General features: G+C 41.5%; 1 protein-coding gene across 2 annotated transcripts in view; it reads left to right on the top strand.

The window, feature by feature from the left end:
* Positions 1-21630, top strand: part of SORCS3 (sortilin related VPS10 domain containing receptor 3) — a 352535-nt gene that overhangs the window by 310019 nt on the left and 20886 nt on the right. For both annotated transcript variants that reach the window (XM_065067081.1, XM_065067080.1), the window contains 6 exons: positions 2039-2156; positions 3704-3837; positions 8760-8873; positions 10320-10491; positions 17185-17371; positions 20356-20489. In XM_065067081.1, the coding sequence (XP_064923153.1) occupies positions 2039-2156; positions 3704-3837; positions 8760-8873; positions 10320-10491; positions 17185-17371; positions 20356-20489 (859 nt within the window). The remainder of the gene's footprint in view (positions 1-2038; positions 2157-3703; positions 3838-8759; positions 8874-10319; positions 10492-17184; positions 17372-20355; positions 20490-21630) is intronic.

Genomic DNA, 21630 nt, shown 5'->3' with positions numbered 1-21630 from the left:
GAAGAATTTCAATGGTAGAGGGGTTTTAAAGCTTTTTAAAATAGATTTAAAAAGCAAGTGGTTCTGGTGATTTTTGTAAAGCACGAAGAAACCTTTTGCCATCTTGCTGGACAGTTAGCTAAGGGTCAATCTGAAGAACAACATTTCCCTTGAGATGCATTGGCTGCCAAAGTGTTGGATTTCTCCAGCCCTGTTATCTTCTGGGTTCAGGCAAGTGTTTGTGCTCAATTATATTCTCCCCTCCTCTTGCTACATTTTCTGTGTAAGAAACACCCAGGTCAAATCCTGAACTGGCGTAAATCTGTTTGACTGAGTGAATTCTGTCTGCCGAGTTGCCATTTCTCAGGAATGACGTTTGTCATGCATCACACCCAGGGCAAACAAGATTCATGGGAGAGCTGCCCAGATGTGCGATAACACTTTGACCAGATGTGCACCCTGTAGGAGTATGTGCTGAAAGCAGCTGTGGTATATGAGCTGGTGGGATTTACCCAGTGCCAAGGGATAGTGGAGATGGGAACTGCAGTTAGAACCCCTACCTGAGTACAGTTTCAGAGGCCTTCTGCATCCCCCCTCTGTGCTATTATATTTCCCAGTCCTTTCTCCTTCCACTGAGTGCCCTGACACCCTTTATTGATACGTTTTTTGTGGGATGATTTTGGTCCAGGATGTGCCTCGTCTGTTGAGGAAAAGAAATTGCAGTTTCTTCTGTAGCTTTGTTTGAATGAGGTGGTGTTTTCTATCGCTGGTACCCCACAATTACGACTACACTAAGAAATGTTCTGAAGGTCCAGCAGCAATCTATCTAATAAATCCTTTCCTACAGACATATCCTTCCCCACCTCCTCATTTGTAACCTGTGGATGAATTTGTCCCAAGTTCCTCTCATATCCTCTCCCCTTCTTGTCAGCTTCTTGGAGGTTGCCTCTGTGAGGCCGAACTTGGATATAGAAACACGTCCACAGCAAACCCACAACTCCAGGCTCTCAGATCTCTCCCTGATACCCATGATCCGAGACCAGTCTAAAAGGGAGAACGGCTGATTCCTAGATGGTCTCTGTTTTCATGAAAAACAGCACAATGCAGAGGAATTTTGGTGCAGGCTACAGTCTACAGGAGGATTTGTTTTGGCAGTGAAGAAAGAGCAAAGCCTACAACCCTACGTGATTACAGTGTAAATTAAGATGAAGTAGAGTAAAGAATGGCAGCACACTGGGGACACAGCAGGATCTGGATTGCAGTCCATGCTTAGAAGCTTTCTCTTTTGTTTATCTTTCACTTTCATAGGGATATTTGTAAATTATCTGTCTCATTGGTTTTTAGTCTGCAATAATTAAAACAACAAAAACTTAAATCTCATAAGTGGCTTAAGTAAAAAAGTGGGGTGAAAGATTAATTATAATGAAAAAAAAGCATTCTTTCTCTACCCCCTAAATCTCGCAATAAGTGTGATACAGTGACATTTGCTCCTTCATGAGTGTCAGAAAAGATTCAAGTTTCAGCACATATAGAGGGAGGGAGGCTGCTACATTTGCAGGTCACTCGCCTACAGTCCATATCCCAAATATGTTATTTCAGGTGTTCCTTTCCAACTCATTAAGTGCTAAGTTTGTGCAACATTAAAGCTCAGCAGTAAAGAAACTGAGTCATCAAAGAAAGGCTCTTGATTTTAGACAACTAAACCCATATATTCATCCAAATAACTTCCTTGACATTATACACATTACTTTCCATTCTGTTTTTTTATTGTTCTGAGTGATACCTAGCTGTCTGTATTAGGCTTGGGGCCCTTGTGCTAAGTACTAGGGGCATGGAAGGTTGTCCAACATGACTGTACAAAGAGTCAGGGAAAAGCTAAACAATCCTACGATGTCACAGGAACAGGAAAATGTTATTTATAACTGAATAACATTTTCTGGCATCAAGATTCACGACCACATATTGGTTTCTGCAACTGAGTTTCATGAGAAGTTATTTGCTTAATGGAAGCGTATCTCTGGCTGACTCTCTTCTTTCTTTATTCTTCTCCCATGCTCAGAGTGTTTGGGCACTTCAGCCTCCGTTCTGAATGGCAGCTGGTCAAGGTGGACTACAAGCCTCTCTTCAGCCAGAGGTGTAACAAGGATGACTACCAAACCTGGCATCTGCACAATCAGGTATTCCCTATGAGTACTGAGGGCATGAGGGGAGCTCCTTTTCCCATACTGTGTTGCCAGATAGGAACGTATTTTTTCTTTTCAGTAGAGCATATTGCATCCATCAAGTCACAGTTCTAACCTGTTGATGCTTTACTTCCCCTGAAGCATAGGCATGAATAAACATGGGGCTAGTCTTCTGTGGGCAGGTTAGGGAGGTTGTTAACTTCTCTTTGTGTGAAAATATTCTATTGCACCAGTTGGATCGTTTTGCCCTCAGTGCTCAGGGCAATGTAAAACCTCACCTTGTGATTGAATTGTAAGAGACATTGAACTTTTTGTAGCTCCGTCAGTGACTCATGAAAATAATTTTCTTTCACTTTGCCTTTATTTTCCCTACTCAAAAATGAAAATAAAAACATTTATTCATCCTGCAGGTGTCTGTAAAACTCTGGGGAGCCCTTGAATAAAAGGCACCAGAGAAGACCAAATTATTTCATTTCATTCAAGGGACATGCTTTGCTTTTAGTACGCTTTGGCTTATTTTCATGCTGGTTATATTTAGGTCCTGAAGCCAGTATAACTGAGAGAGCTCAATACCCTCTGAACATTACTTATGTGTTACTGGCCACCAGTATGATGTCCCACTCCCTGCAGGGACCAGAACTAGAGCCAGAACTATTGGCACTGTGATATTCCTGAATGAAATCCATGAATTAGAAATGAGTATTAATTTGGCAAGAATGTGTCAGATAACTGAAGTAATAGAATTGAACAAATGAAAATACTTTAAATGAAAGAAAATTGAATATATAACCAGGCAGCCATCTTGGGAATCACTGTTAGTGGGAAAGAGAAGTGTTTCAATTAAGAGTTTTCTCTTTTTCTTACTTCTATGCAGACAAAATATTTCTGCATCAGAAAAAATTCTGTTTATAGCAACTCACCTAAATGAGACTTTTTTTTTTCTTTTTTTTTTTTAGATTAGCTACTCCCAGTAGTGCTCTTGGAAACCTTTGTGTTCAAAAAGCCCAGTATAACACACCATCAAAATTATTTGAGGTGTATAACAAAGCCAGGTGTATCAAAAACAGAGGAGGGGATCCAGGACTCCTGGGTTTCACACCTAGACTTTGTCCCTGCCCTCTGTTTCAGGCTTGAGCACTTCTTCCCAAAGTAGATTTCATCTGACATGGGGAAGAAACCCTGAAACACATCCACATTGTCTTTTCAGGATAATTCATAGCACTAGATATGTTGGTGAATGCCTTCTGAAATAAAGCATAACTGGGTGCCTGTGATGGCTTGGGCACCCAGGCATTTTGGGCACATTGTCATTAGCATCCCAACTCAATGCTGAACGCACTGCACTCAAGGGTCCTCCCAAGGTGGCTTTTGAGTTTGCAAAGCCACAAAAGAGAGCTAGACTCTTAGTTCCCACCTTTCCCAGTGGTAATTGCATGCTTTTGTTGCCTTTTTTGTCTTTTTGACAAAATGCTGAATTTAGGGCCCAACTGCCACTACAACTGTTGGTTTTTCTTTCTCCTCTTGTTCCTTGGGCGCTGAAGGGGGAGCCTTGTGTCATGGGAGAGAGGAAGATCTATAAAAAACGCAAGCCTGGAGCCCAGTGTTCCGTCAGTCGAGACTACTCCCAAAGTGTGGTGTCTGAACCATGTGTCTGCAGTCAAGGGGATTTTGAGTGGTGAGTATGTGACCCTGGGGACTTTTGCAGGGACTGGTCTTGTAGCATTGGCAGAGGCCAGACAAAAAACCTTGGAGATAAACTGGGTCTCATGCAGCTTTGTGGCTGTGATCGTACCATATAGCATAGATGTGATCCCTATATCTGTTGTGTGAGGGAGGTGTCCCCTTCATCTGTTCATCTCCATGAGAAATCTAAGCCTGGAATTCAAAAGCAGAAAATTATAAGTACTGAGTGTTGGGTTTTTTTTTTGGTCCATTATTCTGGAAGAGTGACAGCCAGGACTCTTTTCGGGTCCAAAGCATGTCCCTTACAGGAGACATTTTTATTGTTATTCCTTTGAATTCCTCGGAACCATTTGTTGCTTTTTAGCAATGTTGAGAAATTGCTGAAAGGGCTTCTGTGGCATGACTGTCCAGTCCACCCTTGTCACATGTAGTTACTTGTCTTGCATAAATATTGGTGCTTCTAACTTTATGGGGCCATAACTTCCAACCTGTTTTAAGGTCACTTTGAAAGCAGCTTAAAAATAAAATGGGGAAAAAGGAACCACTGCTTGACATTGTCTTACAGTCAGGGATGGGAGAATGCATAACAGTCAGGATCTCCGCACAAGGAATTCCTGTGGGAAATTCCCCATAAGCAATATTTCAAAGATCTAAGACTGTCAATAGCTGTGATGTTTGATCTTAAATGATCCGAAAGTCATTTAAATGGAGTTCAAAATACCTTGAAAGCAGATCAGCTGAGAAAACATTTTCATTTTTATAGTAGGTTATCAGGATCAGTGTCTGATTCAGTATCGGTGTGATTCCTGAAAACGTCACTTACCTTCAAATCCTTCTTGAAGAGGTATGAGGCGTGACATCTGCACACTTACTTGGACTTAGACTAGCTGAGACTTACAATTCTTTTTACAACATGGACATGCTGAAATGCAGCAAAAGTGAATTAAAAATATAGTCCAAAATGTTTTCTTGAATATCAGAGTAGTTTGGCTCTAAGAGAGGTTTGAGGATATAGAGCAGAGATTTTAATCTTATCTGGATGGAAGTTTAATTTGTTCCTAATGCCAAAATTACATCTGAGACTCTTTAGCTTGACTCAGGAGATCTTTCCCCTTTGTTCTCATCATGGGAACTTGCAGGATGAACGAACTATCTTACCCTGCAGTATCTGCCCTTGGCATTGGTATATGCATCTGAGCTGAACCAAGCACTAATCTCCAGAGATGCTTATGAATTTGCTCCTTTTTCTTTCTTTTTTTTTTTTTTTTTTTTTGCTTTTTCCCTGCTTTGTGCCTCACCAGCTTTCCATTTTCATGGTGAAGCTTGTCTTTTCTAAGCTGCTAGTGGAAAACTGTGGTAGCTAAATTGGTCTTAAGTGCCATTCTGCCTTGAAAAGGGTCTGCATTAGAATACACCTTTTCAATCGAAATGTTCCTGGTATGTGTTCAGTATAATTTTTGCTTAACTTTCCCACTAAAATGATAGAATATTGCTGTTAACCTTGTCAGTCCTGCAGAGGAAACGCAGTTAGAGGTCAGCAGGCTGGCTTTTGTTTCAGACTCTGCACTGCCAACAGAATTGTTAACTGACTTCCAATTGCAAAATCAGTATAGCCGGTGATAGTGAATCAGAAGAACGAGCTTCAGTTTAGGGGTGAGTTTTGATGCCAGTCTGCAGGGCTGACTGGAAGAAGGTGTGAGGCAATCAGTTTGAATAAAATACTAGCAGCACTGGAAATGGGGCACCAAGCTTTATTAGGTGGGCCCATATGAAGTTCAACAAGGCCAAGTGCAAGGTCCTTCACATGAATTGGGGCAATCCCAAGCACAAATACAGGCTGGATAGAAAACTGATTGAGAGCAGCCCTGAGGAGGACTTGGAGGTAGGGGTTGATGAAAAGTTCAACATGACCCAGCAATGTGCTCTTGCAGCCCAGAAAGCCATATGCTGGGCTGCATCAAAAAAAGTGTGACCAGCAGGTTGAGGGAGGTAATTCTGCTCCTCTATTCTACTCTTGTAAGAACCCACCCGGAGTACTGCATTCAGTTCTGGGGTCCCAATATAAGGACATGGACCCGTTAGACTGGGTCCAGGGAAGGGCCACAAAGATGACTGGAGCGCCAAAGCACCTCTCCTGTGAAGGCAGGCTGAGAGAGTTGGAGTTGTTCAGTTTGGAGAAGAGAAGGCTCCAGGGAGACCTTATAGCAGACTTCCAGCACCTAAAGAGGACCTACAAGAAAGCTGGAGAGGGACTTTTTACAAAGCCATGTTGTGACAGGACAAGGGGTAACGGCTTTAAACTGCAAGTGTGCAGCTTTATATTAGATATAAGGAAGAAATTCTTCACTGGAACAGGTGGCCTAAAGAGGTTGTGGATGCCCCATTCCTGACAGTGTTCAAGGCCAGGCTGAATGGGGCTTTGAGCAACCTGCTCTCATGGAAGGTTGGGGGCATGGCAGGGCAATTGGAACTGGATGTTTCTTCCAAACCAAACCATTCTATTATTCTATTCTATGATCTTAAAAGTGATTTTCAAAAAGGAAGGGTGGACTTGGTCTGCTCTGGCTTGTGACTTCTAAAGGATGAGACAGTTATTTAGTCAGTGGCAAGGTACAGGTTATTCTGGAATATGATTCACCTGCCTTCTTCTACATGTTGATTTTAGAAGGAGAGGTGCTGAGAAGTACCTTCTCCCTCTGCTGATTGGAAGAAGGCTCTAGGCAGGGAGCTTATGGAGATACGTCCCCCCTGTAGGGGTCTACAGCTGGAAGGACAGCTTCTAACTCTTTCAGTTGGTTCCTTTGAAAAGGAGAGATGTCTACTTAGCCTTTTCTGGCGGGGTTCACAATTGCCAGTTGTTCCTGGAAGTACTGATTGGCCTGTCTTTTGTGTGTGAACTACACAAGTCCTGCAGAGAGTCAGGTAAAGGAGAAGAATGAGCAGCTAGGATTGTGTGAGAACACTGACCGGCAGGTCCCAACAGACAGGTCCTCTGCTTCCCTAGTAAGTAGGTTTGGAGGCTGGTTCTGGTCCCAGAGCATCCCATGCTACTAGGTGTGATGGTGCCTGCCTTCAAGAGCTCTGCAGGCAGCACAGATGACTGTAGGAGCCCCACAGCACAAGTTGGGAGGGCTGTGTCCTTCCCATTTGGTCACAGCACCCTTTCCCCTGTCTGCCTCATGCTGTAGTGTGATCTGTTTCCTGCTGTTAGATATAAGGCTGATCTGAATTTCTGGGGCAAAGACCACGACCCAGGGCCCCGGTTCAACAAATACTCATGAGTCAAGATGAGGGGTGACTCCTGTCAACCCCTACAGTCCCTTCCAAAAGCAAACCCTGGCCTTTTTCTGACGGAGAGAATGGCAGAATGAGCTCAGAAGTGTTACTAAAATGCTTGCTGATCTTTCTTTTTGCCTCCTCCTGCTTCTTTATTTACTCTGTCAAGATAGCTTTCCTGAGAAAGACAGCGCAGCTGCTGGACTTGATTATTTCCTTAACTTATGCAAACCCTGGGGCTTATGAGAAGGAAGGTGGGCAGCGCGCAAGGTTTTAATATACATTTACCAGAAGTTAATGAACAAGCACAGAACCTTGAGGGCATACAGCAATGTTGTCTTTAATTTTATTAAATATTTATGCAGCTCTTTTCTTCTTTGGGGCAAAGTACAGCTCCTCCTGAATATTTTTAATTACCAAGTCACTGCCAGGCATTTTCGACTATGCAGGTTGAACCCGCTGAGAATGATTAAATTGAATGTTGAGAGAAAAAGCATTAGGGAATCTTCAAACCTTTTAGAGTAGCTTGCAGAATTTTTGCCCTCCAAAAAAGAAACAGCAGCAGTCTGGGTCACTGGGAACACAGCACAATTTTGTCTCATCAAAGCTCTTCCTAGAGACTTTCTGTTGTCAATTCAGACTCTGAATAGGGAAAGCATAAAACTCAGAGTGTCCTAAAGGGTGCAGAGAGCTTTCAAGGCAGTGGCTTCTGTAGTGTCTGTGTTTCCACAGAGGTTTAGTTTGTTGGCATTTGTTAATCTGCTTCAGTCAAAAATCCAAAACCCTTTTATATTTGGCCCTTGAATCCAGTCTGCCAATAAAGGCTATGCATAAAATCTGATCCAGAACCTATTAAAACTTATGGAAATCTTCAGATTAATCCTATTGCTTCATCATTGTATTGGCATGCAAAAGCAGCTGTAAAAAGAAGTCTTGGATGAGATTGTGTGCTCTTCCAATCTTTGGTGGTCCAGGGAAGCATCAGTACTCTGAATTACCTTCCTCATGTGACACAGTATCATGTAATCCTCAGCCTACCAAGCTGGCTGTGTTGTTTTAGTTCAGTGTTAGAAAAACATCAACTATGGTTTTCTTTCAGGCCAGTCCCAGCTCAGTCAAAGAGCAGGGAGGTCACTAACACACATAAATATACGTATCTTGGCTAGTTGTTCAGGACGTGCTCCTAGTGTTTTATATTGTTAACAGCTTCATTGGGAAAAAGTGGCACTAGATCTTGGAATTCGTCTGGTTTGTTGTGAAAGCAAAGACTGCAAAACGCAAGCAAATCAAAAGTACCCCAACAATTGAAATTATTGGAAAATAGGAATAGGAAAAATAGGAAAAAAAATAGCAATACAATTTTCTTTCTGAATCTCTGCCCATGTTTTGTTACCAAATGAAACACAAGTCCTCCAGCACTCTGCAAGATTGGTAGTTCTGGTGTTGACAAGTACCACATAACTTCTGTGAACTGTGTTCCTGTCTCCCACACTCTAAATAAGCCCAATCCATGACGTTGTGGCATCCAGCCGAGAGCCACCAACACACACATGCTTTGGGGAATGAAAATGTCACCTAAAACTCTGAGCTAAATCTAGTGAATGGGTTCGGTGATGCACTCCTGACTTGTCTCTGCAGTGACTACGGGTATGAGAGGCACAGCAACAACCAGTGTGTCCCAGCCTTCTGGTTCAGCCCGTCCTCCCTGTCCAAGGATTGCAGCATTGGTCAGAGCTACTTGAACAGCACTGGGTAAGTGAACCTTGCAATCTCTCTGGTTTAGGTGACCTTACAGCAGACAAGATAACCTGGATGGTTCTTTTTCTCTCTGCATCCCACCTGGCTCTTTTCCAGTCTTATTCGTGAAGTAATGTTTGCCACAGCATCTGTATGGAACATTGCCTCCTTCCTCAGAGGCAGGGAGAAGCACATTAACATAAGTGACATGTAGATATTATATTGCTATCAAGTGATGTATGATCCCTGGAGCCTAGACTTGGAGCTCCCCTTTGCTGCAAAATTAAAACACAAACCAAGAAGGTCTATCTGAGAGACAGATGAACATTTAAAAGGACAGGTTCAAGGTATTTCACATCAGTTTTTGTTGAACCTCTTCTTATCTTACAGCTTCTATTTACAACAGCTTCTGGGGCGGCCGAAATGAGCAATTCTTAGCCTAATTTTTTTTTCATCTACAACTGTCACTTTGTATATACAATGCCTTGAGATTTCAGACAAGCTACATGTGCTGGTTTCTCTTGGTTTTACCCAGAACAGATAGCAAGTCTTGGTTTATTATGGTAGTATTGCTTTGCACATGCTATTCTGTCATTTGGAAGATACTCTGAAACTCGGGGTGCACTAGCTGGTACAAAATTGCCATGTTTCTTCTCAGGCAGTCCAGGCCATGAAGACTTTGCAGGGCTGCTTCTGAGTCACGGGTCCTGTATGCTCGATAGTTATGATGGGGTTTTTCATGGCCAGTTGATGCAGGCGGCTGAACAAAGATGCTGCTGGGAACCTGGAGTCACTCTAACTTCAGAGACCCACTTTCAGCTGAAAGGTTGCTATAAATATGGGACATAATTACAGGATCTCTGGGCAGGGTGATTGCTTGTAGCCCTCTTGACAGAGAGCAATAAGGGAATAGTTAAGGTCTGTGTCTTTTTAACCAATACTGTATTTTTACTGTCACGTTACTAGAAAGGGTTAATCCCCCTCAACAACACTAGGAATAGCCAAGTGTCTTGCTAGTTAGCTGATCTCTTCCAAGAAGAGCCAAGAGAAAAAGCCATTCCTTGAATCATTTTAAAACTGGACTGGACAAAGCTCTTGGCAGATCATTCCAAGTGTCTTCTAGCAGAGTAGAGGCAGACAAAATGTAATAAAAAGCATAATTAAAAAGCTGGGATGCAGGGCACAGTCCTGCAGGCATGGGGAGTTCTCTACCTTTCAGCAGTGAAAAATAATTCACCTCCACATTGTGTGTCTGTTCTCAGTGATGCTGCTGAGAATCTCTGGGGAAGTCTGGATTGTGGTTTGTTTGGCTTTTTCCAATTTAATAAAGCATTAGATTTCTTTGATTCTTCCATTCAGTGATGGAATCAAGCAGACAGTGTATGTATTAATACGGAGAAACAAAACAAAAACTTTTCCCCCCACCTCCTGAGCCCAGTCTCCTTTTGTTACGTTTCCAAGGTACCGAAGGATTGTGTCTAACAACTGCACAGATGGCTTGCAAGAGAAGTACATGGCCAAGATGGAGAAATGCCCTGGAAAAGCACCTCGGGGACTGCACATCCTCACCACTGACGGAAAGTTGGTCACGGAGCAGGGACGCAATGCCACCTTCATCATACTTATGGAAGAGGTGTGTTAGTGGGCTCAACAAACCTTGTGCTGTGTGGTAGGGCTGGCACTCTTCTCCTTTACCTATCAGGTTGCTGAGAAGAGCGATCAGGTGGGATCATGAAATGATGAACACTCCTGAGATTCAGGAGAATTTTGAAAGAGGGCTATATGTGAAACACACAAACCAGTCACACTGGGTCAAGCCAAAGGCATATTTGGACAGTTTTCTTGTCTACCTGTAATGATGAGGCTGATGCTGAAGAAAGACTGATCTGGTCAAAAATATATTTCCCCATTACCTTTTTGCCACCTCCAGTGAACTGCAGTTTATGGACTTTGTGAGGCAGAAATGGTGTCTCTATGCTTAATAATTCTGTTTCTGTGATGAAAAGCTTTAGCTGAAGCTTTGCTGGGAAAGGTTAAGAACAGTGGGGAACATTTTCAGACTCATGGGGAGCAGTGAGGGACATTATTGTTTTGCAGTAGGAATTAAGCCTCCTCAAACCACCTCTGAGCTCCCCAGCCCATATCTGTTTTATTATAATGTGGTACGACCCCCTCTGTAGCCAACAGTAGCATAAATGACACCAGGACATGCTGGTGCTGGAAGCATCAAAATATTGAGGCACTTCTGGCAATCTCTCTGAAACAGGTACCCCTCTGTTCAGCAAGCATGTAGGATGCAGCTTGTGTCACCAAGGCTTGTGGCCTTGGTTCAGTAACTAAGGAAGGCACTTAGTATGTATTCAGGCTGACAGGTGGATTTTTCAGATGCCTGTTCTGGTGTGTGTTTTGGTGTTTAGGAATATAAGTGACTGCACCACAAAAAGCCCTGCTGCATTTGCAGTGGCTGTGCTCCCCTGCTGGCTTCTGACTGCCCATGGAAGGTGTCATTGGAGGTCCAACAGTGATTTTCCCACAATGGCTTGTGTTACATCTATTTTCTTGTTAAACAGAAGGATCAACTCACAACCTCACTTCTAACATCTTCAGGTATCTCAGGAGGGGCAGCCAGGGCGTGAAGTGATGTTGGAGAACCACAAGTACATTTTGTCATCTACTCTGTCCTGTGTACTTCATTTGGGGACAGCACTTGGAGACAGCTGTGAGGCAGACAGATCATGGTCATGAACATAAAAATAATGACAGCAGGACAGACTAGATGCCTGTCTCTGAAGTATCCCATCTCTGATAACAACCAGCAGTAGGTCTCTAGGGAAACAATATTAGAAACAGTGCAAACCTAGTGTCCCTTCCCCTCCCAGTCCCAGGAGTAGCCTCCTTTGGCAACTTAGACCTTCAAGAATACAAGAAGCTGTTGTAAATCTGAGCATGCTGCCATGGAGAAATTTGTTTTATTTTTATTTGTTTGTTTGTTTTTTTCTAAACACACATGCTTCTATTAATTTAAATTCTTATGTAGTAACTAAATGTTTCATTGGGACCATACTAATTTGACAGGGCCTCTTTACATACTTCTTCAGAGGTTCATGCATGCTCTGCTTTTACACAAAGGGGAGTTCTTGTCTACCTGGCTGATTCTTTTATATTCTGCAAACTTGACATGGTAAGACGATTTGTATAGACACTGTTGAGTGGGAGTTCAGAAAAGAACAGACATAATCTAAAAATTAGGAATCTAGTAGTAATTTATTAAGGAACTGAAGCGGAACTGCTGCGTACAAAGAATGATAAACAGATGGGGAATAAGGCAGGAGTCAAGGCAGATGAAGAGTGAAGTCTTTACAAGGCTTTAGAGATTGAAGAGGCAGCTGAATAAATATGTGAGGGCATTCACTCTATGTCCTTTGTTGAAAAATAAGGATAGTTAGAAAAACATTTCATTGAAACAGTTTTTTTCTAAGGGAAGATGATTTTCGAGAACATGTCTTTGAGTGAACAGCTCATTCCATAGAGAGTTGTGTGTTGCACTTGTTTCTGAAAGAACAGACATTTAAGAGGGGGGAAAACCAAACCAAAACAAACAACAACAAACCAAACACCACAAACAAGAAAACAAAACAAAACACACCACACCACTGATTTTAGCAAAACGTATTCCAGTCTTTCAGTGTGAACCTGAGACAAATTAATTGTCATCAAAGTACTCCTCATTATTTAGAATACATAATTTCTGTAAAAGTCTTAATTATTACATACCATGCTGTCATACAGATTAACTGCTTCCTCCCTCCACCTTCTCTGGTCTCTTTTCTGAGGGGTTGTTTTAAACCTATGTCTACACTCACTATCTGAGCCAAACAGCAGTCTGGCAAGCTCTATTTTGGAGACATGCATGGTCTCCACTCAGCCTTCTTATGTTTCAGACTAGCCCTGATCAGCAATTTTGTGATTAGCCATCAGTTCCTTTCTACCTTCTACTACACACCCTCAATATATTGATGTGACTGAGTTTTATGCTGTCGAATGCTAAATGAAGAATTCATCATAGTTAACTGAAATCTAAATTTCTCAGGATTTATAGATTTAGCTTTAGTATTATTGTTCACAGTGGTAATTCAGAATATGTGCATGACAAGGACAACATACAAAGAAATGCAGAATGACTGATGATCTTGCTGTTTTTAGAAATACAGGGCTGGACTGTGACTTGGACTGTGTATAAATGCAAGGGAACATGAGGAGTTAAGAACCCAGTTTTACTTCTTGTTTAAATCCGAGTTTGAGAGCAAAAAGAAATAATAGACTGTCAAATTGCTGTTATATGGAGTTGTGTTCTTGACCAGGTCTATAACCTGGTTTTGCACCTTTTCCCTGTGTCCCCACCTCCCATCTGAGGATACACAGACTCCCCTCAGGTCTAAATGGTTGTTTATAAGGCAGCTGCAGTTATTGAGCTCTCGTCTTCTGTTTATGCCATCTCACAGATTCCCTCTTTCAGTAATCACAAGGTGACAGCAAAGCTTTATAACAGGGTTGTAATTGCAAGTGAGCTGAAAGTGAGCTCAGTGTGCTGAGAAGTCAAGCAGTGACTATTCGAAGAACAAGCCTCAGCAAGTATTTGAGCTCTGCACATCTGCTAGAAGATTGCTGAACTGTGTTTATAGAAAGAGATGGACACATCCATGTCATATTTTTGTGCAAACAATTTGAGAACTTCATTAGAAAGAACCAAAATATAATACATCATGTATATACATTCCACTCCCACCTGCCCCAAGCATATGTTGGATGAAATAAAGTCCTCCTGAAATCAGTGGGGGTTTGGCTCTTAACTTTAGAAGGCCAAAATTTCAACCACTGTCCTGTCTCTACAGTTTTTGTCAATGTGCTATCATGGCTTCCAAGCAAGAAAATTTTCCCATGCTGGTCTTGTTGGGGAGAAGACTTTGAAGGGCTGTTCCATAGCAATACTCATCTCCACTCATTCCACTACTCTTCACCTGCTCACTGATTTCAGTATGCAGAGTTCCAATCTTTATGACAGTCCCTAGCTCATTCCCTTTCAGTAGTTTGGGGGACTTAAAGCAATAAATTCTGCCTTTTGTATAAATATGGAAAACAATGATTTTTTTTTTTTTTTCCATTTGAAATGCCTCCATTTCTTTTTTAATTTATATTAATAGACTCCAGAATATCTGGCATCGTGGGTGGAGCTTCGTTTAGGATTTTATATAATGGATACAGAAGTATGGAAAGGAGAAAGAAAACAGGATTAGTGCTATGGGCAGGCTTTGCATTGACGACACAACTCTCATAACAGAGTGGAAAGATGATCTGCCACTGTTCGGTCATGAAAAACTTCTTCCTGCTTGTCATTTCAGACCTTCTCATTTCAGATATGATCCTATTGGAGAAGCAAGGAGGAAATAGAAAAAATAATTTGTAAGGCATGAGAGAGGAGCTGCTGTGATGAGTTCAAGAGATTTCAACCTGAGGTCATCAGTGATGAATCTAGTCCAGATCAAATTTTTATCTTCTGTTGAGTGTCTTCCATATTAGATGGTCTTAATACATTCCCTTGAGAAGCGGTTTTGAAAGGTTTAACAAGCGCTGGGAGACTTCTATCAAATAACTGCATATCCCAAAAGTGTAATTTTACCCCTGCTAGAGAATTTTTTAGTGACTTAAAGAACTCCCTGTCAAAAGGATGTTATTGGCTGCTCAATATTATAGATGGGATTTAGCGTCACTGCCACTCTAGTCATCTATGTTTACTTTTTGGTTTATACTGTATTTTTTCTAACCATATAACCAAATATCTGTATTTCAAAAACTACATGTAATAACCCTGCTAATATGGGCATGTACCTGAAGACTCCAAGTATACACTCAAGACAAATTGACATCTGAAAAATACCATTCCTACATACCAATTTGTTAATGCAGGTGTAGCCTATGAGGAAGATGAAGTCTGAGGGGCATGCTGTGGTCCTGATCATCCACACAGGGGACCTGCTTCAATGTAGTCTGGCTTCGTGTCTGTGCTCCCAGGTTTCCATCCAAAGGACAAGCAGAACACAGCGTCCTGCCTGTGTCAGTGCTGCCATTGCCACTTACACAGGCTGATGGCAACTGCCAGTAAAGCAGCAGGTCCTGTGTGTTTGGAGTCAGTGGGAGGAATGACTGGGACCGCTTGCCCTTTCACGGGTGTTTCTGCAGGAACCTTTGTTGTGCACCTTTGGTCTCAGTTGCTGATTATTTGGGTCAGAACAGTCCGTGAGCTATTTAATCCTGATTTAACAACCTGTTTTTCCACAATCCAGCCAATATTCTGGCTTTGTCCTGACTGTCCCGGGATGATAAAAAGTCATGAGCCAAAATGGATCTGTGCTATATATGAATGTGTTCAGACCATATGAAAAACCTCTTTCGGATGTGAGGTTCACAGACAGAATTTAGTCTGCGAGCCATGTTTGCCGCACACAGGTCAACTTGAGAATCACTGCTCATGGGAAAGCTGGTGCTGTCAGCTCTAAAACTTTTAAGGACTGTCATGGGTGTGTTGTCCCAGGCAATCTTTTCCCTTTGTCTGATCTGCACAGATTTTCTAGGAAGTCACAGTTTGTTTTGTGCAATACCTGGCCCAGAGCCCTTAGTGATATCTCTGAGTTCAGTGGTCTTGGTCAGTGAGCCCAGGGGCTGCAGGACCCCACAGGGTCTGAGCTGGCTGCAAAGAGACTGGAGGTAACTCAGAGCTGGCCGTGAGTTACGTGGTTGCTTCCCTTCCTTAGATCAGTATGTACTAGAACCACACATCAGCTTTGATCCTGACTGTGCATTTACAGCTATAATGGGGTTTATGAGATGGCCAAGAAATATTTCTGAATTTTCTATTAAAAAAAACCCCAAAAAGTTAAACTCAGGAGCAGGATCTTTTTTCCTATTACTTCAGAATCTCACTCTTATCCTCAATACATCTAGGGATTGGTTTCAGTTTTAGGCTAGGAGCATCTCCAAAAAGTCATATTATCTTCGCCAACAGTGAATACAGTGGATGCCTTTCATGAAAGGAAATTACTTGGGCCAACACATCTTACACATAGGCAGAAAACTACAGATATTTAATCTGAGGTGCAGTTTTATTTCAGTTCAGTGAAATCACTGCAGTGGGCTTTAGCTCTGTTTCAATTAGCCTTGTTTTGCGTTACTTTTAGTCAGCTGGGGATGAGTATAAAGTAAGGTTCCAAGAAGCTGAAGTAACAGACACTCCTACAGTTCAACTACAGTGGTTTAAAGCATGATTTAAATTAAAACAGTGCAGCTGCTGCCTCTAGACAATACCTGCAATGCTGGAAACTCTTGTCTGTTGTTCCTGCCTTCATTTAATAGCTGTCATTGACAGTAATCCTAGAAGGAATTTTCTCATCATCTACTTAATTCTCCTGTGTATCCAGGCCCTATTTCTGTGTTGACTGACATTAGAATAAAACTGTCAGTCCTCAGTGTGGGACTCAAGCTGTATAAATTCAGCCATTCTGAAGTTACATGTCTAGGTGAAACTAGTCATCTAGCTTCTCTGTCATCAGGGTACAGGGATGGATATTTGCAGAAGATGATTCATGTCACCTGTCTCAGTTATCTTAGGATGGGATGTGTTGGTTTCTTGCTGTCATTCTTTCTTTTTCATTGACTATACAGGACACTTGGAAAACTAACTTAGACTAGACTTACAGCATCTCAGTGACTAGGTTCTGTTTCTTTGGAACATATTGGAGAGCTACTTCAACCATTGTCCTGTCTCTGTTGCATTCCTGATGCTCCCGTGTGCATGTGGTAATTGCTCTCCAGTTAGCATCTAGCCATCTATCAGTGTGGGGCCCTCATTTCACTGCCTCTGGTGGAGGTACTTGTTGGATACCACCCATTCAGTAAAGGGCTGTGCAAAGCCCTGGCCACTTCACTGACACACAAACCTCAGCCATGCATTGAATTAGATGACTCAAATATGGTTCCCTTGATAGATGCATGTTTGGCATTATGCCCACCCAAAATCTCTAAACCCAAAATCAGGAAATAACATGTCTTTACAGGTATACAGGTTTGGCTATTCTAAGCATTGCTAGTATGTGATTATCTGGTGTTGACTTGAGTCTGGCCCCTTTGGGGAGTAACAGAACAAAGCTAGGCTTTTTTGGTAAAGTTATGAGTCTGTGTCCATGCTAATAAAATAGAACTGAGAAGTGGGATGGAGGGCAAGATTAATCATTCTGATCAGCCCAGATTCATAATCCAACCTTCTCTGTTGCAGGGTGATCTCCAGAGGACAAACATTCAGCTTGATTTTGGAGATGGCATTGCAGTATCCTATGCTAATTTCAGCCCTGTTGAGAATGGCATCCGGCACGTGTACAAGAGTGCTGGCATCTTTCAGGTGACGGCGTATGCAGAGAACAGCCTGGGCTCTGACACCGCTGTCCTCTTCCTGCATGTGGTCTGTAAGTACTTCTAGCTGCTGGATTCCTTGAGTGAAAACCTGACCTCACTGAAAATCCCTACAACTCTAGTTGGGCCTAAAAATACAGGCAGACCCACCTACATATGCAGCTCATGTTCTCTGAGAGGCTTGGACTTTCACTCTTCTGTCTTTTAAGTAAGCTTCACTGAATGAAGAGGAAGTTTCTTTTAACATGAATATATCTGCAGTCCTCACAGATACAGAGAAAAGTTTGAGAATGTTTCTCAGGCTTTCCGAAAGGGTCAGAGACAAAACAGCATGTGAAAAAAAAATAAAAAAAATAAAAATCCAAATGCGTATTTTCAATATGCTCCTAATACCAAGAGGTTTAGATTAATCTACTCAATTTTGAGTCAGTTATTCAGGATTTGGGAATTTACAGTGCTTAATAAATAAAAGCATTATGCTGTGTGTACTTCCTGGGATATGAAGGCACTGAGGGCTAATGTGCTACTTTTCATGTCTCACGTGTTCGACACACACCCCTGACCTTTCCTTCCTGTTTGGTACATCAGTGCAGTTTCTCTCCATTTGGCACATGAGCAGACTGAAATGTCGAGCCCTCAGCTGGCCTTCTCAAAGCCACAGGAGAGAGCAGAGGGTGTGGAATACAGGATGAGATGAGGAAGATGCCAGTTATTTGTCCTGCTCTCAGACTACTAGATCTCCTGGGCAGAGAGCTCCGTCTGTATTCAGATGGACCTCATCAGTTTTGCCCTCAATGGTGTCCGCAGCCATGTCTGTCTTCCCCCTTAGCCTGTCAGAATGTCTTCTAGCCATTTCTTCTGCTGGGAGAAAGCATGTAAGAAATTTCCAAAACTCAAGAACTTTTTTTCTTCTTTTTAATTTCAGGCTCCCTGTGTGAAGGAGTAAATGTTCCTTGAAGATTTTATTATGCTCATAATTCCCTCAAAGTCAATCATGGCTGCATTTAACAACTTGTTATTAGAGCATTAACAGTTTTTTCCTTCACCTTGGGCCATTAGCTGAAAAAAGTGATGGTTACCTGGTAATAACAACCAGCTTTGTATGGATTATGTGATTTTTCTCGTAGGAACTGCTTTTTCCTGTTGAGGATTTTAGAGCAGAATGCAAAAAGGGGCAGGTGCTTGGCTGGTTGTGCTACTCTCCCCTCTTCTTCCTCAGCCTCTCAGATCTCTCCTTTGACTTCTATAGCATTCTTATGTGGCCAACTTATTATCATTTTCTCTAGGGAAATGTTTTGCAAACATTTACCTTCATGCTAACACTGAAAAAGATGATAATTCAGTATTAGACTTTAAATATAGTTGGATCTGCTAGTCAATATGGGAGGTTTGACTCTGAAGCTCAAATGTACAGACAAAAAAGGCTGCTGTATAAATTATCCTTATTATACTATGTGGCTGCTGCTAGAATCCTGTGCTGGGGGGGTGTGGAAAGGCAAAGCAGCTCCTTAACCTCAAGCAACAGTAGTTTTCTATCCTGCAGCTTTATCAGTGGTCTGTCTACCTTTTCACCTTTCTGGAATCTCCGGTCAAGCTGCTCACCCCTTCATTTGAAGGAAGTGAAGATATTACTATTTTTCATGCACTATCAGAAAATATTTGAGGGAAACTCCTATTCTCATGAGCCCAGAGTACTTGCTATGGGCAGACATCAGGAGTCATTTGCTGGTAGAGACCCCTTGGGAAAAGAAGAACAAAAAAGAATAAGTTTAAGGAGCCATAGCCAAGAATAGTGTCCCATTGTGCTCAGAGCTCTGTGTTCTGGTGGTAAAAGAACAGCTCTTCCTCTTCAAAAATCCTCATAGTCCAAGTAGGTGGAGAAGTGATTAATGTCCCCATTTCATGCTTGATGAGCTGAGAGGTAACACAAGAAGATTTTCTCAGTTGAAATCAGTGAATTTCCTACTTCCCAGAATTAATGTCTTATTAGAAAAGGAATTAAGTCTTACTCTTTATTTCATGCTTTCCTTCTCACAGTGCTAGTCTATCAGCTTGCTTTCTTTTGTAAGATACCATCTAGAAAGACTCAGTAACACAGTCTAATGTGCAGCAGTTATCAGCTGAAATTCAGTACCAGTAAAACCAAAAAAATCAAACAAGGAGCAAAACAATGGAGATGGTAAAAGCTTAAAACAAAACTATCAAGTGAAACCTTAGTATTTTCTACATTTTTTTTTTTTTTCTAGAGAGGAAGTGGCTTTTTAATTCTGGACTTCACGCACTGGACTAACTCTGGACATTTATCAGACACAACTTTGCATTGATAATTTTGTTATTTTTTAACTCTTTCAGAAACATGATCTTCTGACAGTTAAATGCTTTGATGTGCCAATGCACACATCTTTCAAGTAGTTCCTGACTTTTTTGCTAGTGGTAAATGACTCCCTAAAGACTTCTCAAGGTCAGGCCCAAGTCAAAAAGATACCAGGGATTTCCAAAATCATTAATCTTTCTTTTGGAGACCTAAAAAACTGTCAGGGTGTACTTAATCAAACCATAAATGCTTCATATATAGTCAGATTTAAATCATCTTGGCTAAAATGATTTTCCCACAAAGCTGGGTAGCTCAGTGGATATACTATCAAGAAAACACCTTTTTTTCTCTCTGTGTCCTGTTCCTCAAGGTTTCAATAGCAGTTTGCCATATCCAGTGCAAATCCAGTTCAGTGTTCTCCCTTAAACTGCATTTAAACAATTCTTTTAAACACAGTGCTGACTCTGTCTGAAATTAGCACTGTGCAAAACATGTATTTCTGGCTCCCCTAGAATGAAGAGTGAGGAAAAAAAACAGTGTACGCATTTATGTTTGTTAATCTGGTATATTTTTCTTTTGCTTACTGACTGCTAAAATTCTCATGCATTGCTACAACAGACTCTCACTACTGACATTTATTTGAAGGAAATATCCGTGCTGTTCACAACTGCACAGGGAGGATTTAACTCAAAGCCTCTAATAATGGACTCTCTCATCCCTCAGGTCCAGTGGAGCACGTCCATCTGAGTGTCCCCTTTGTCGCCATCAGAAATAAGGATGTCAACATTACTGCAGTAGTTTGGCCCAGCCAGGCAGGCACACTCACCTACTTCTGGTGGTTTGGCAACAACACCAAGGTACAATTACCCTTTGGTTCCTTTTTACTTCCTTAGCTTGTTGCACCAAACAAGGAACTCTCCCAACCCTAATAAAAACTTCTTGCTTTTGCTTAGTTTATGTTTTAGTTTTTTCATCATCTAAAAAGGGTTTGTCATTATCTGAACTTTAACTTTTGTGAGTTTATTTCCTCCCGTCTCATATTGTTCTTGGGAGTCATTACTTTTTTAGACCTGGTTATCAGCCCTACTGAGCTTTGAAGATCACTGTTATTACCAGTGTTCACTTGCAACTTAACTGAATAGATATATATCCCACTATATATGGGATAATACTGGCTTTCAACATAGCGTTTAAAAACTGCTGGTGTTCAAATACCCATGGGAGTTTCCATTATGTACCAGTATGCAGTATATAATGCTGGATTCCAACACAATATTTTAAAGCTGTTGGTGTTCAAATAACCAGTTCTATGTAGAATTTCAAACGAGACTCTCAATGAATTGTTTGTGTCCATCTGTGACTATTGTTCAAAGTCTTGGGTGTATTGGAGAGAGACGTGAGACTTGTTTGTAGTGAATTTTCAAATTATTAGCCAAAAATTATTATAAAGAACGTTTTTATCAATAATCAGATTTAAGTGAAACTACAAGTTGAGGCCATGCTTTCAAATGGAAAGAGCAGGATTGCTTATGAGCTATGGTTTTTATTACAGGCTTAAAGAGCGAGACAGCTGACACATAGGGAATGTCCTCCATTATTACATTGTGAAATGTACAGACGGTAATTTTGCAGTGTAGTATCTGCTGTTATTTACAAAAGCAATTTAAATCACATCATTGTCTACATTATTGAGTTGCAATTGAAGATGGGCACTGAGGTGGGATCACAATAGAAAAAAAAAAATGAGTGTTTTACATGAAATATGGAACTTCAAATAAAAAATAGCAGATACACCAGTATCTTTGACAAAGCTTCTTGCATTTTAACCTCTTAGCCTAGCTATGAACAGGAGCAGGAGGAAAAAAAAAAAACAACAGTAAATGCTGTGTCTACTGGGATTTTACCTCAAGTTAGGAAGCTCAGTGTAAGAACTCACCTCTTTTTGTGGAAAGATAATCCAGGCACTAGAGGAGCTCAGGAATATAAACCACTAACTAT

The sequence above is a fragment of the Columba livia genome, chromosome 6, assembly GCF_036013475.1.
Source record: "Columba livia isolate bColLiv1 breed racing homer chromosome 6, bColLiv1.pat.W.v2, whole genome shotgun sequence".
Lineage (NCBI taxonomy): Eukaryota > Metazoa > Chordata > Aves > Columbiformes > Columbidae > Columba > Columba livia.
The sequence above is the reverse complement of the archived record's forward strand: the minus strand, read 5'-3'. Positions and strand labels throughout refer to the sequence as shown.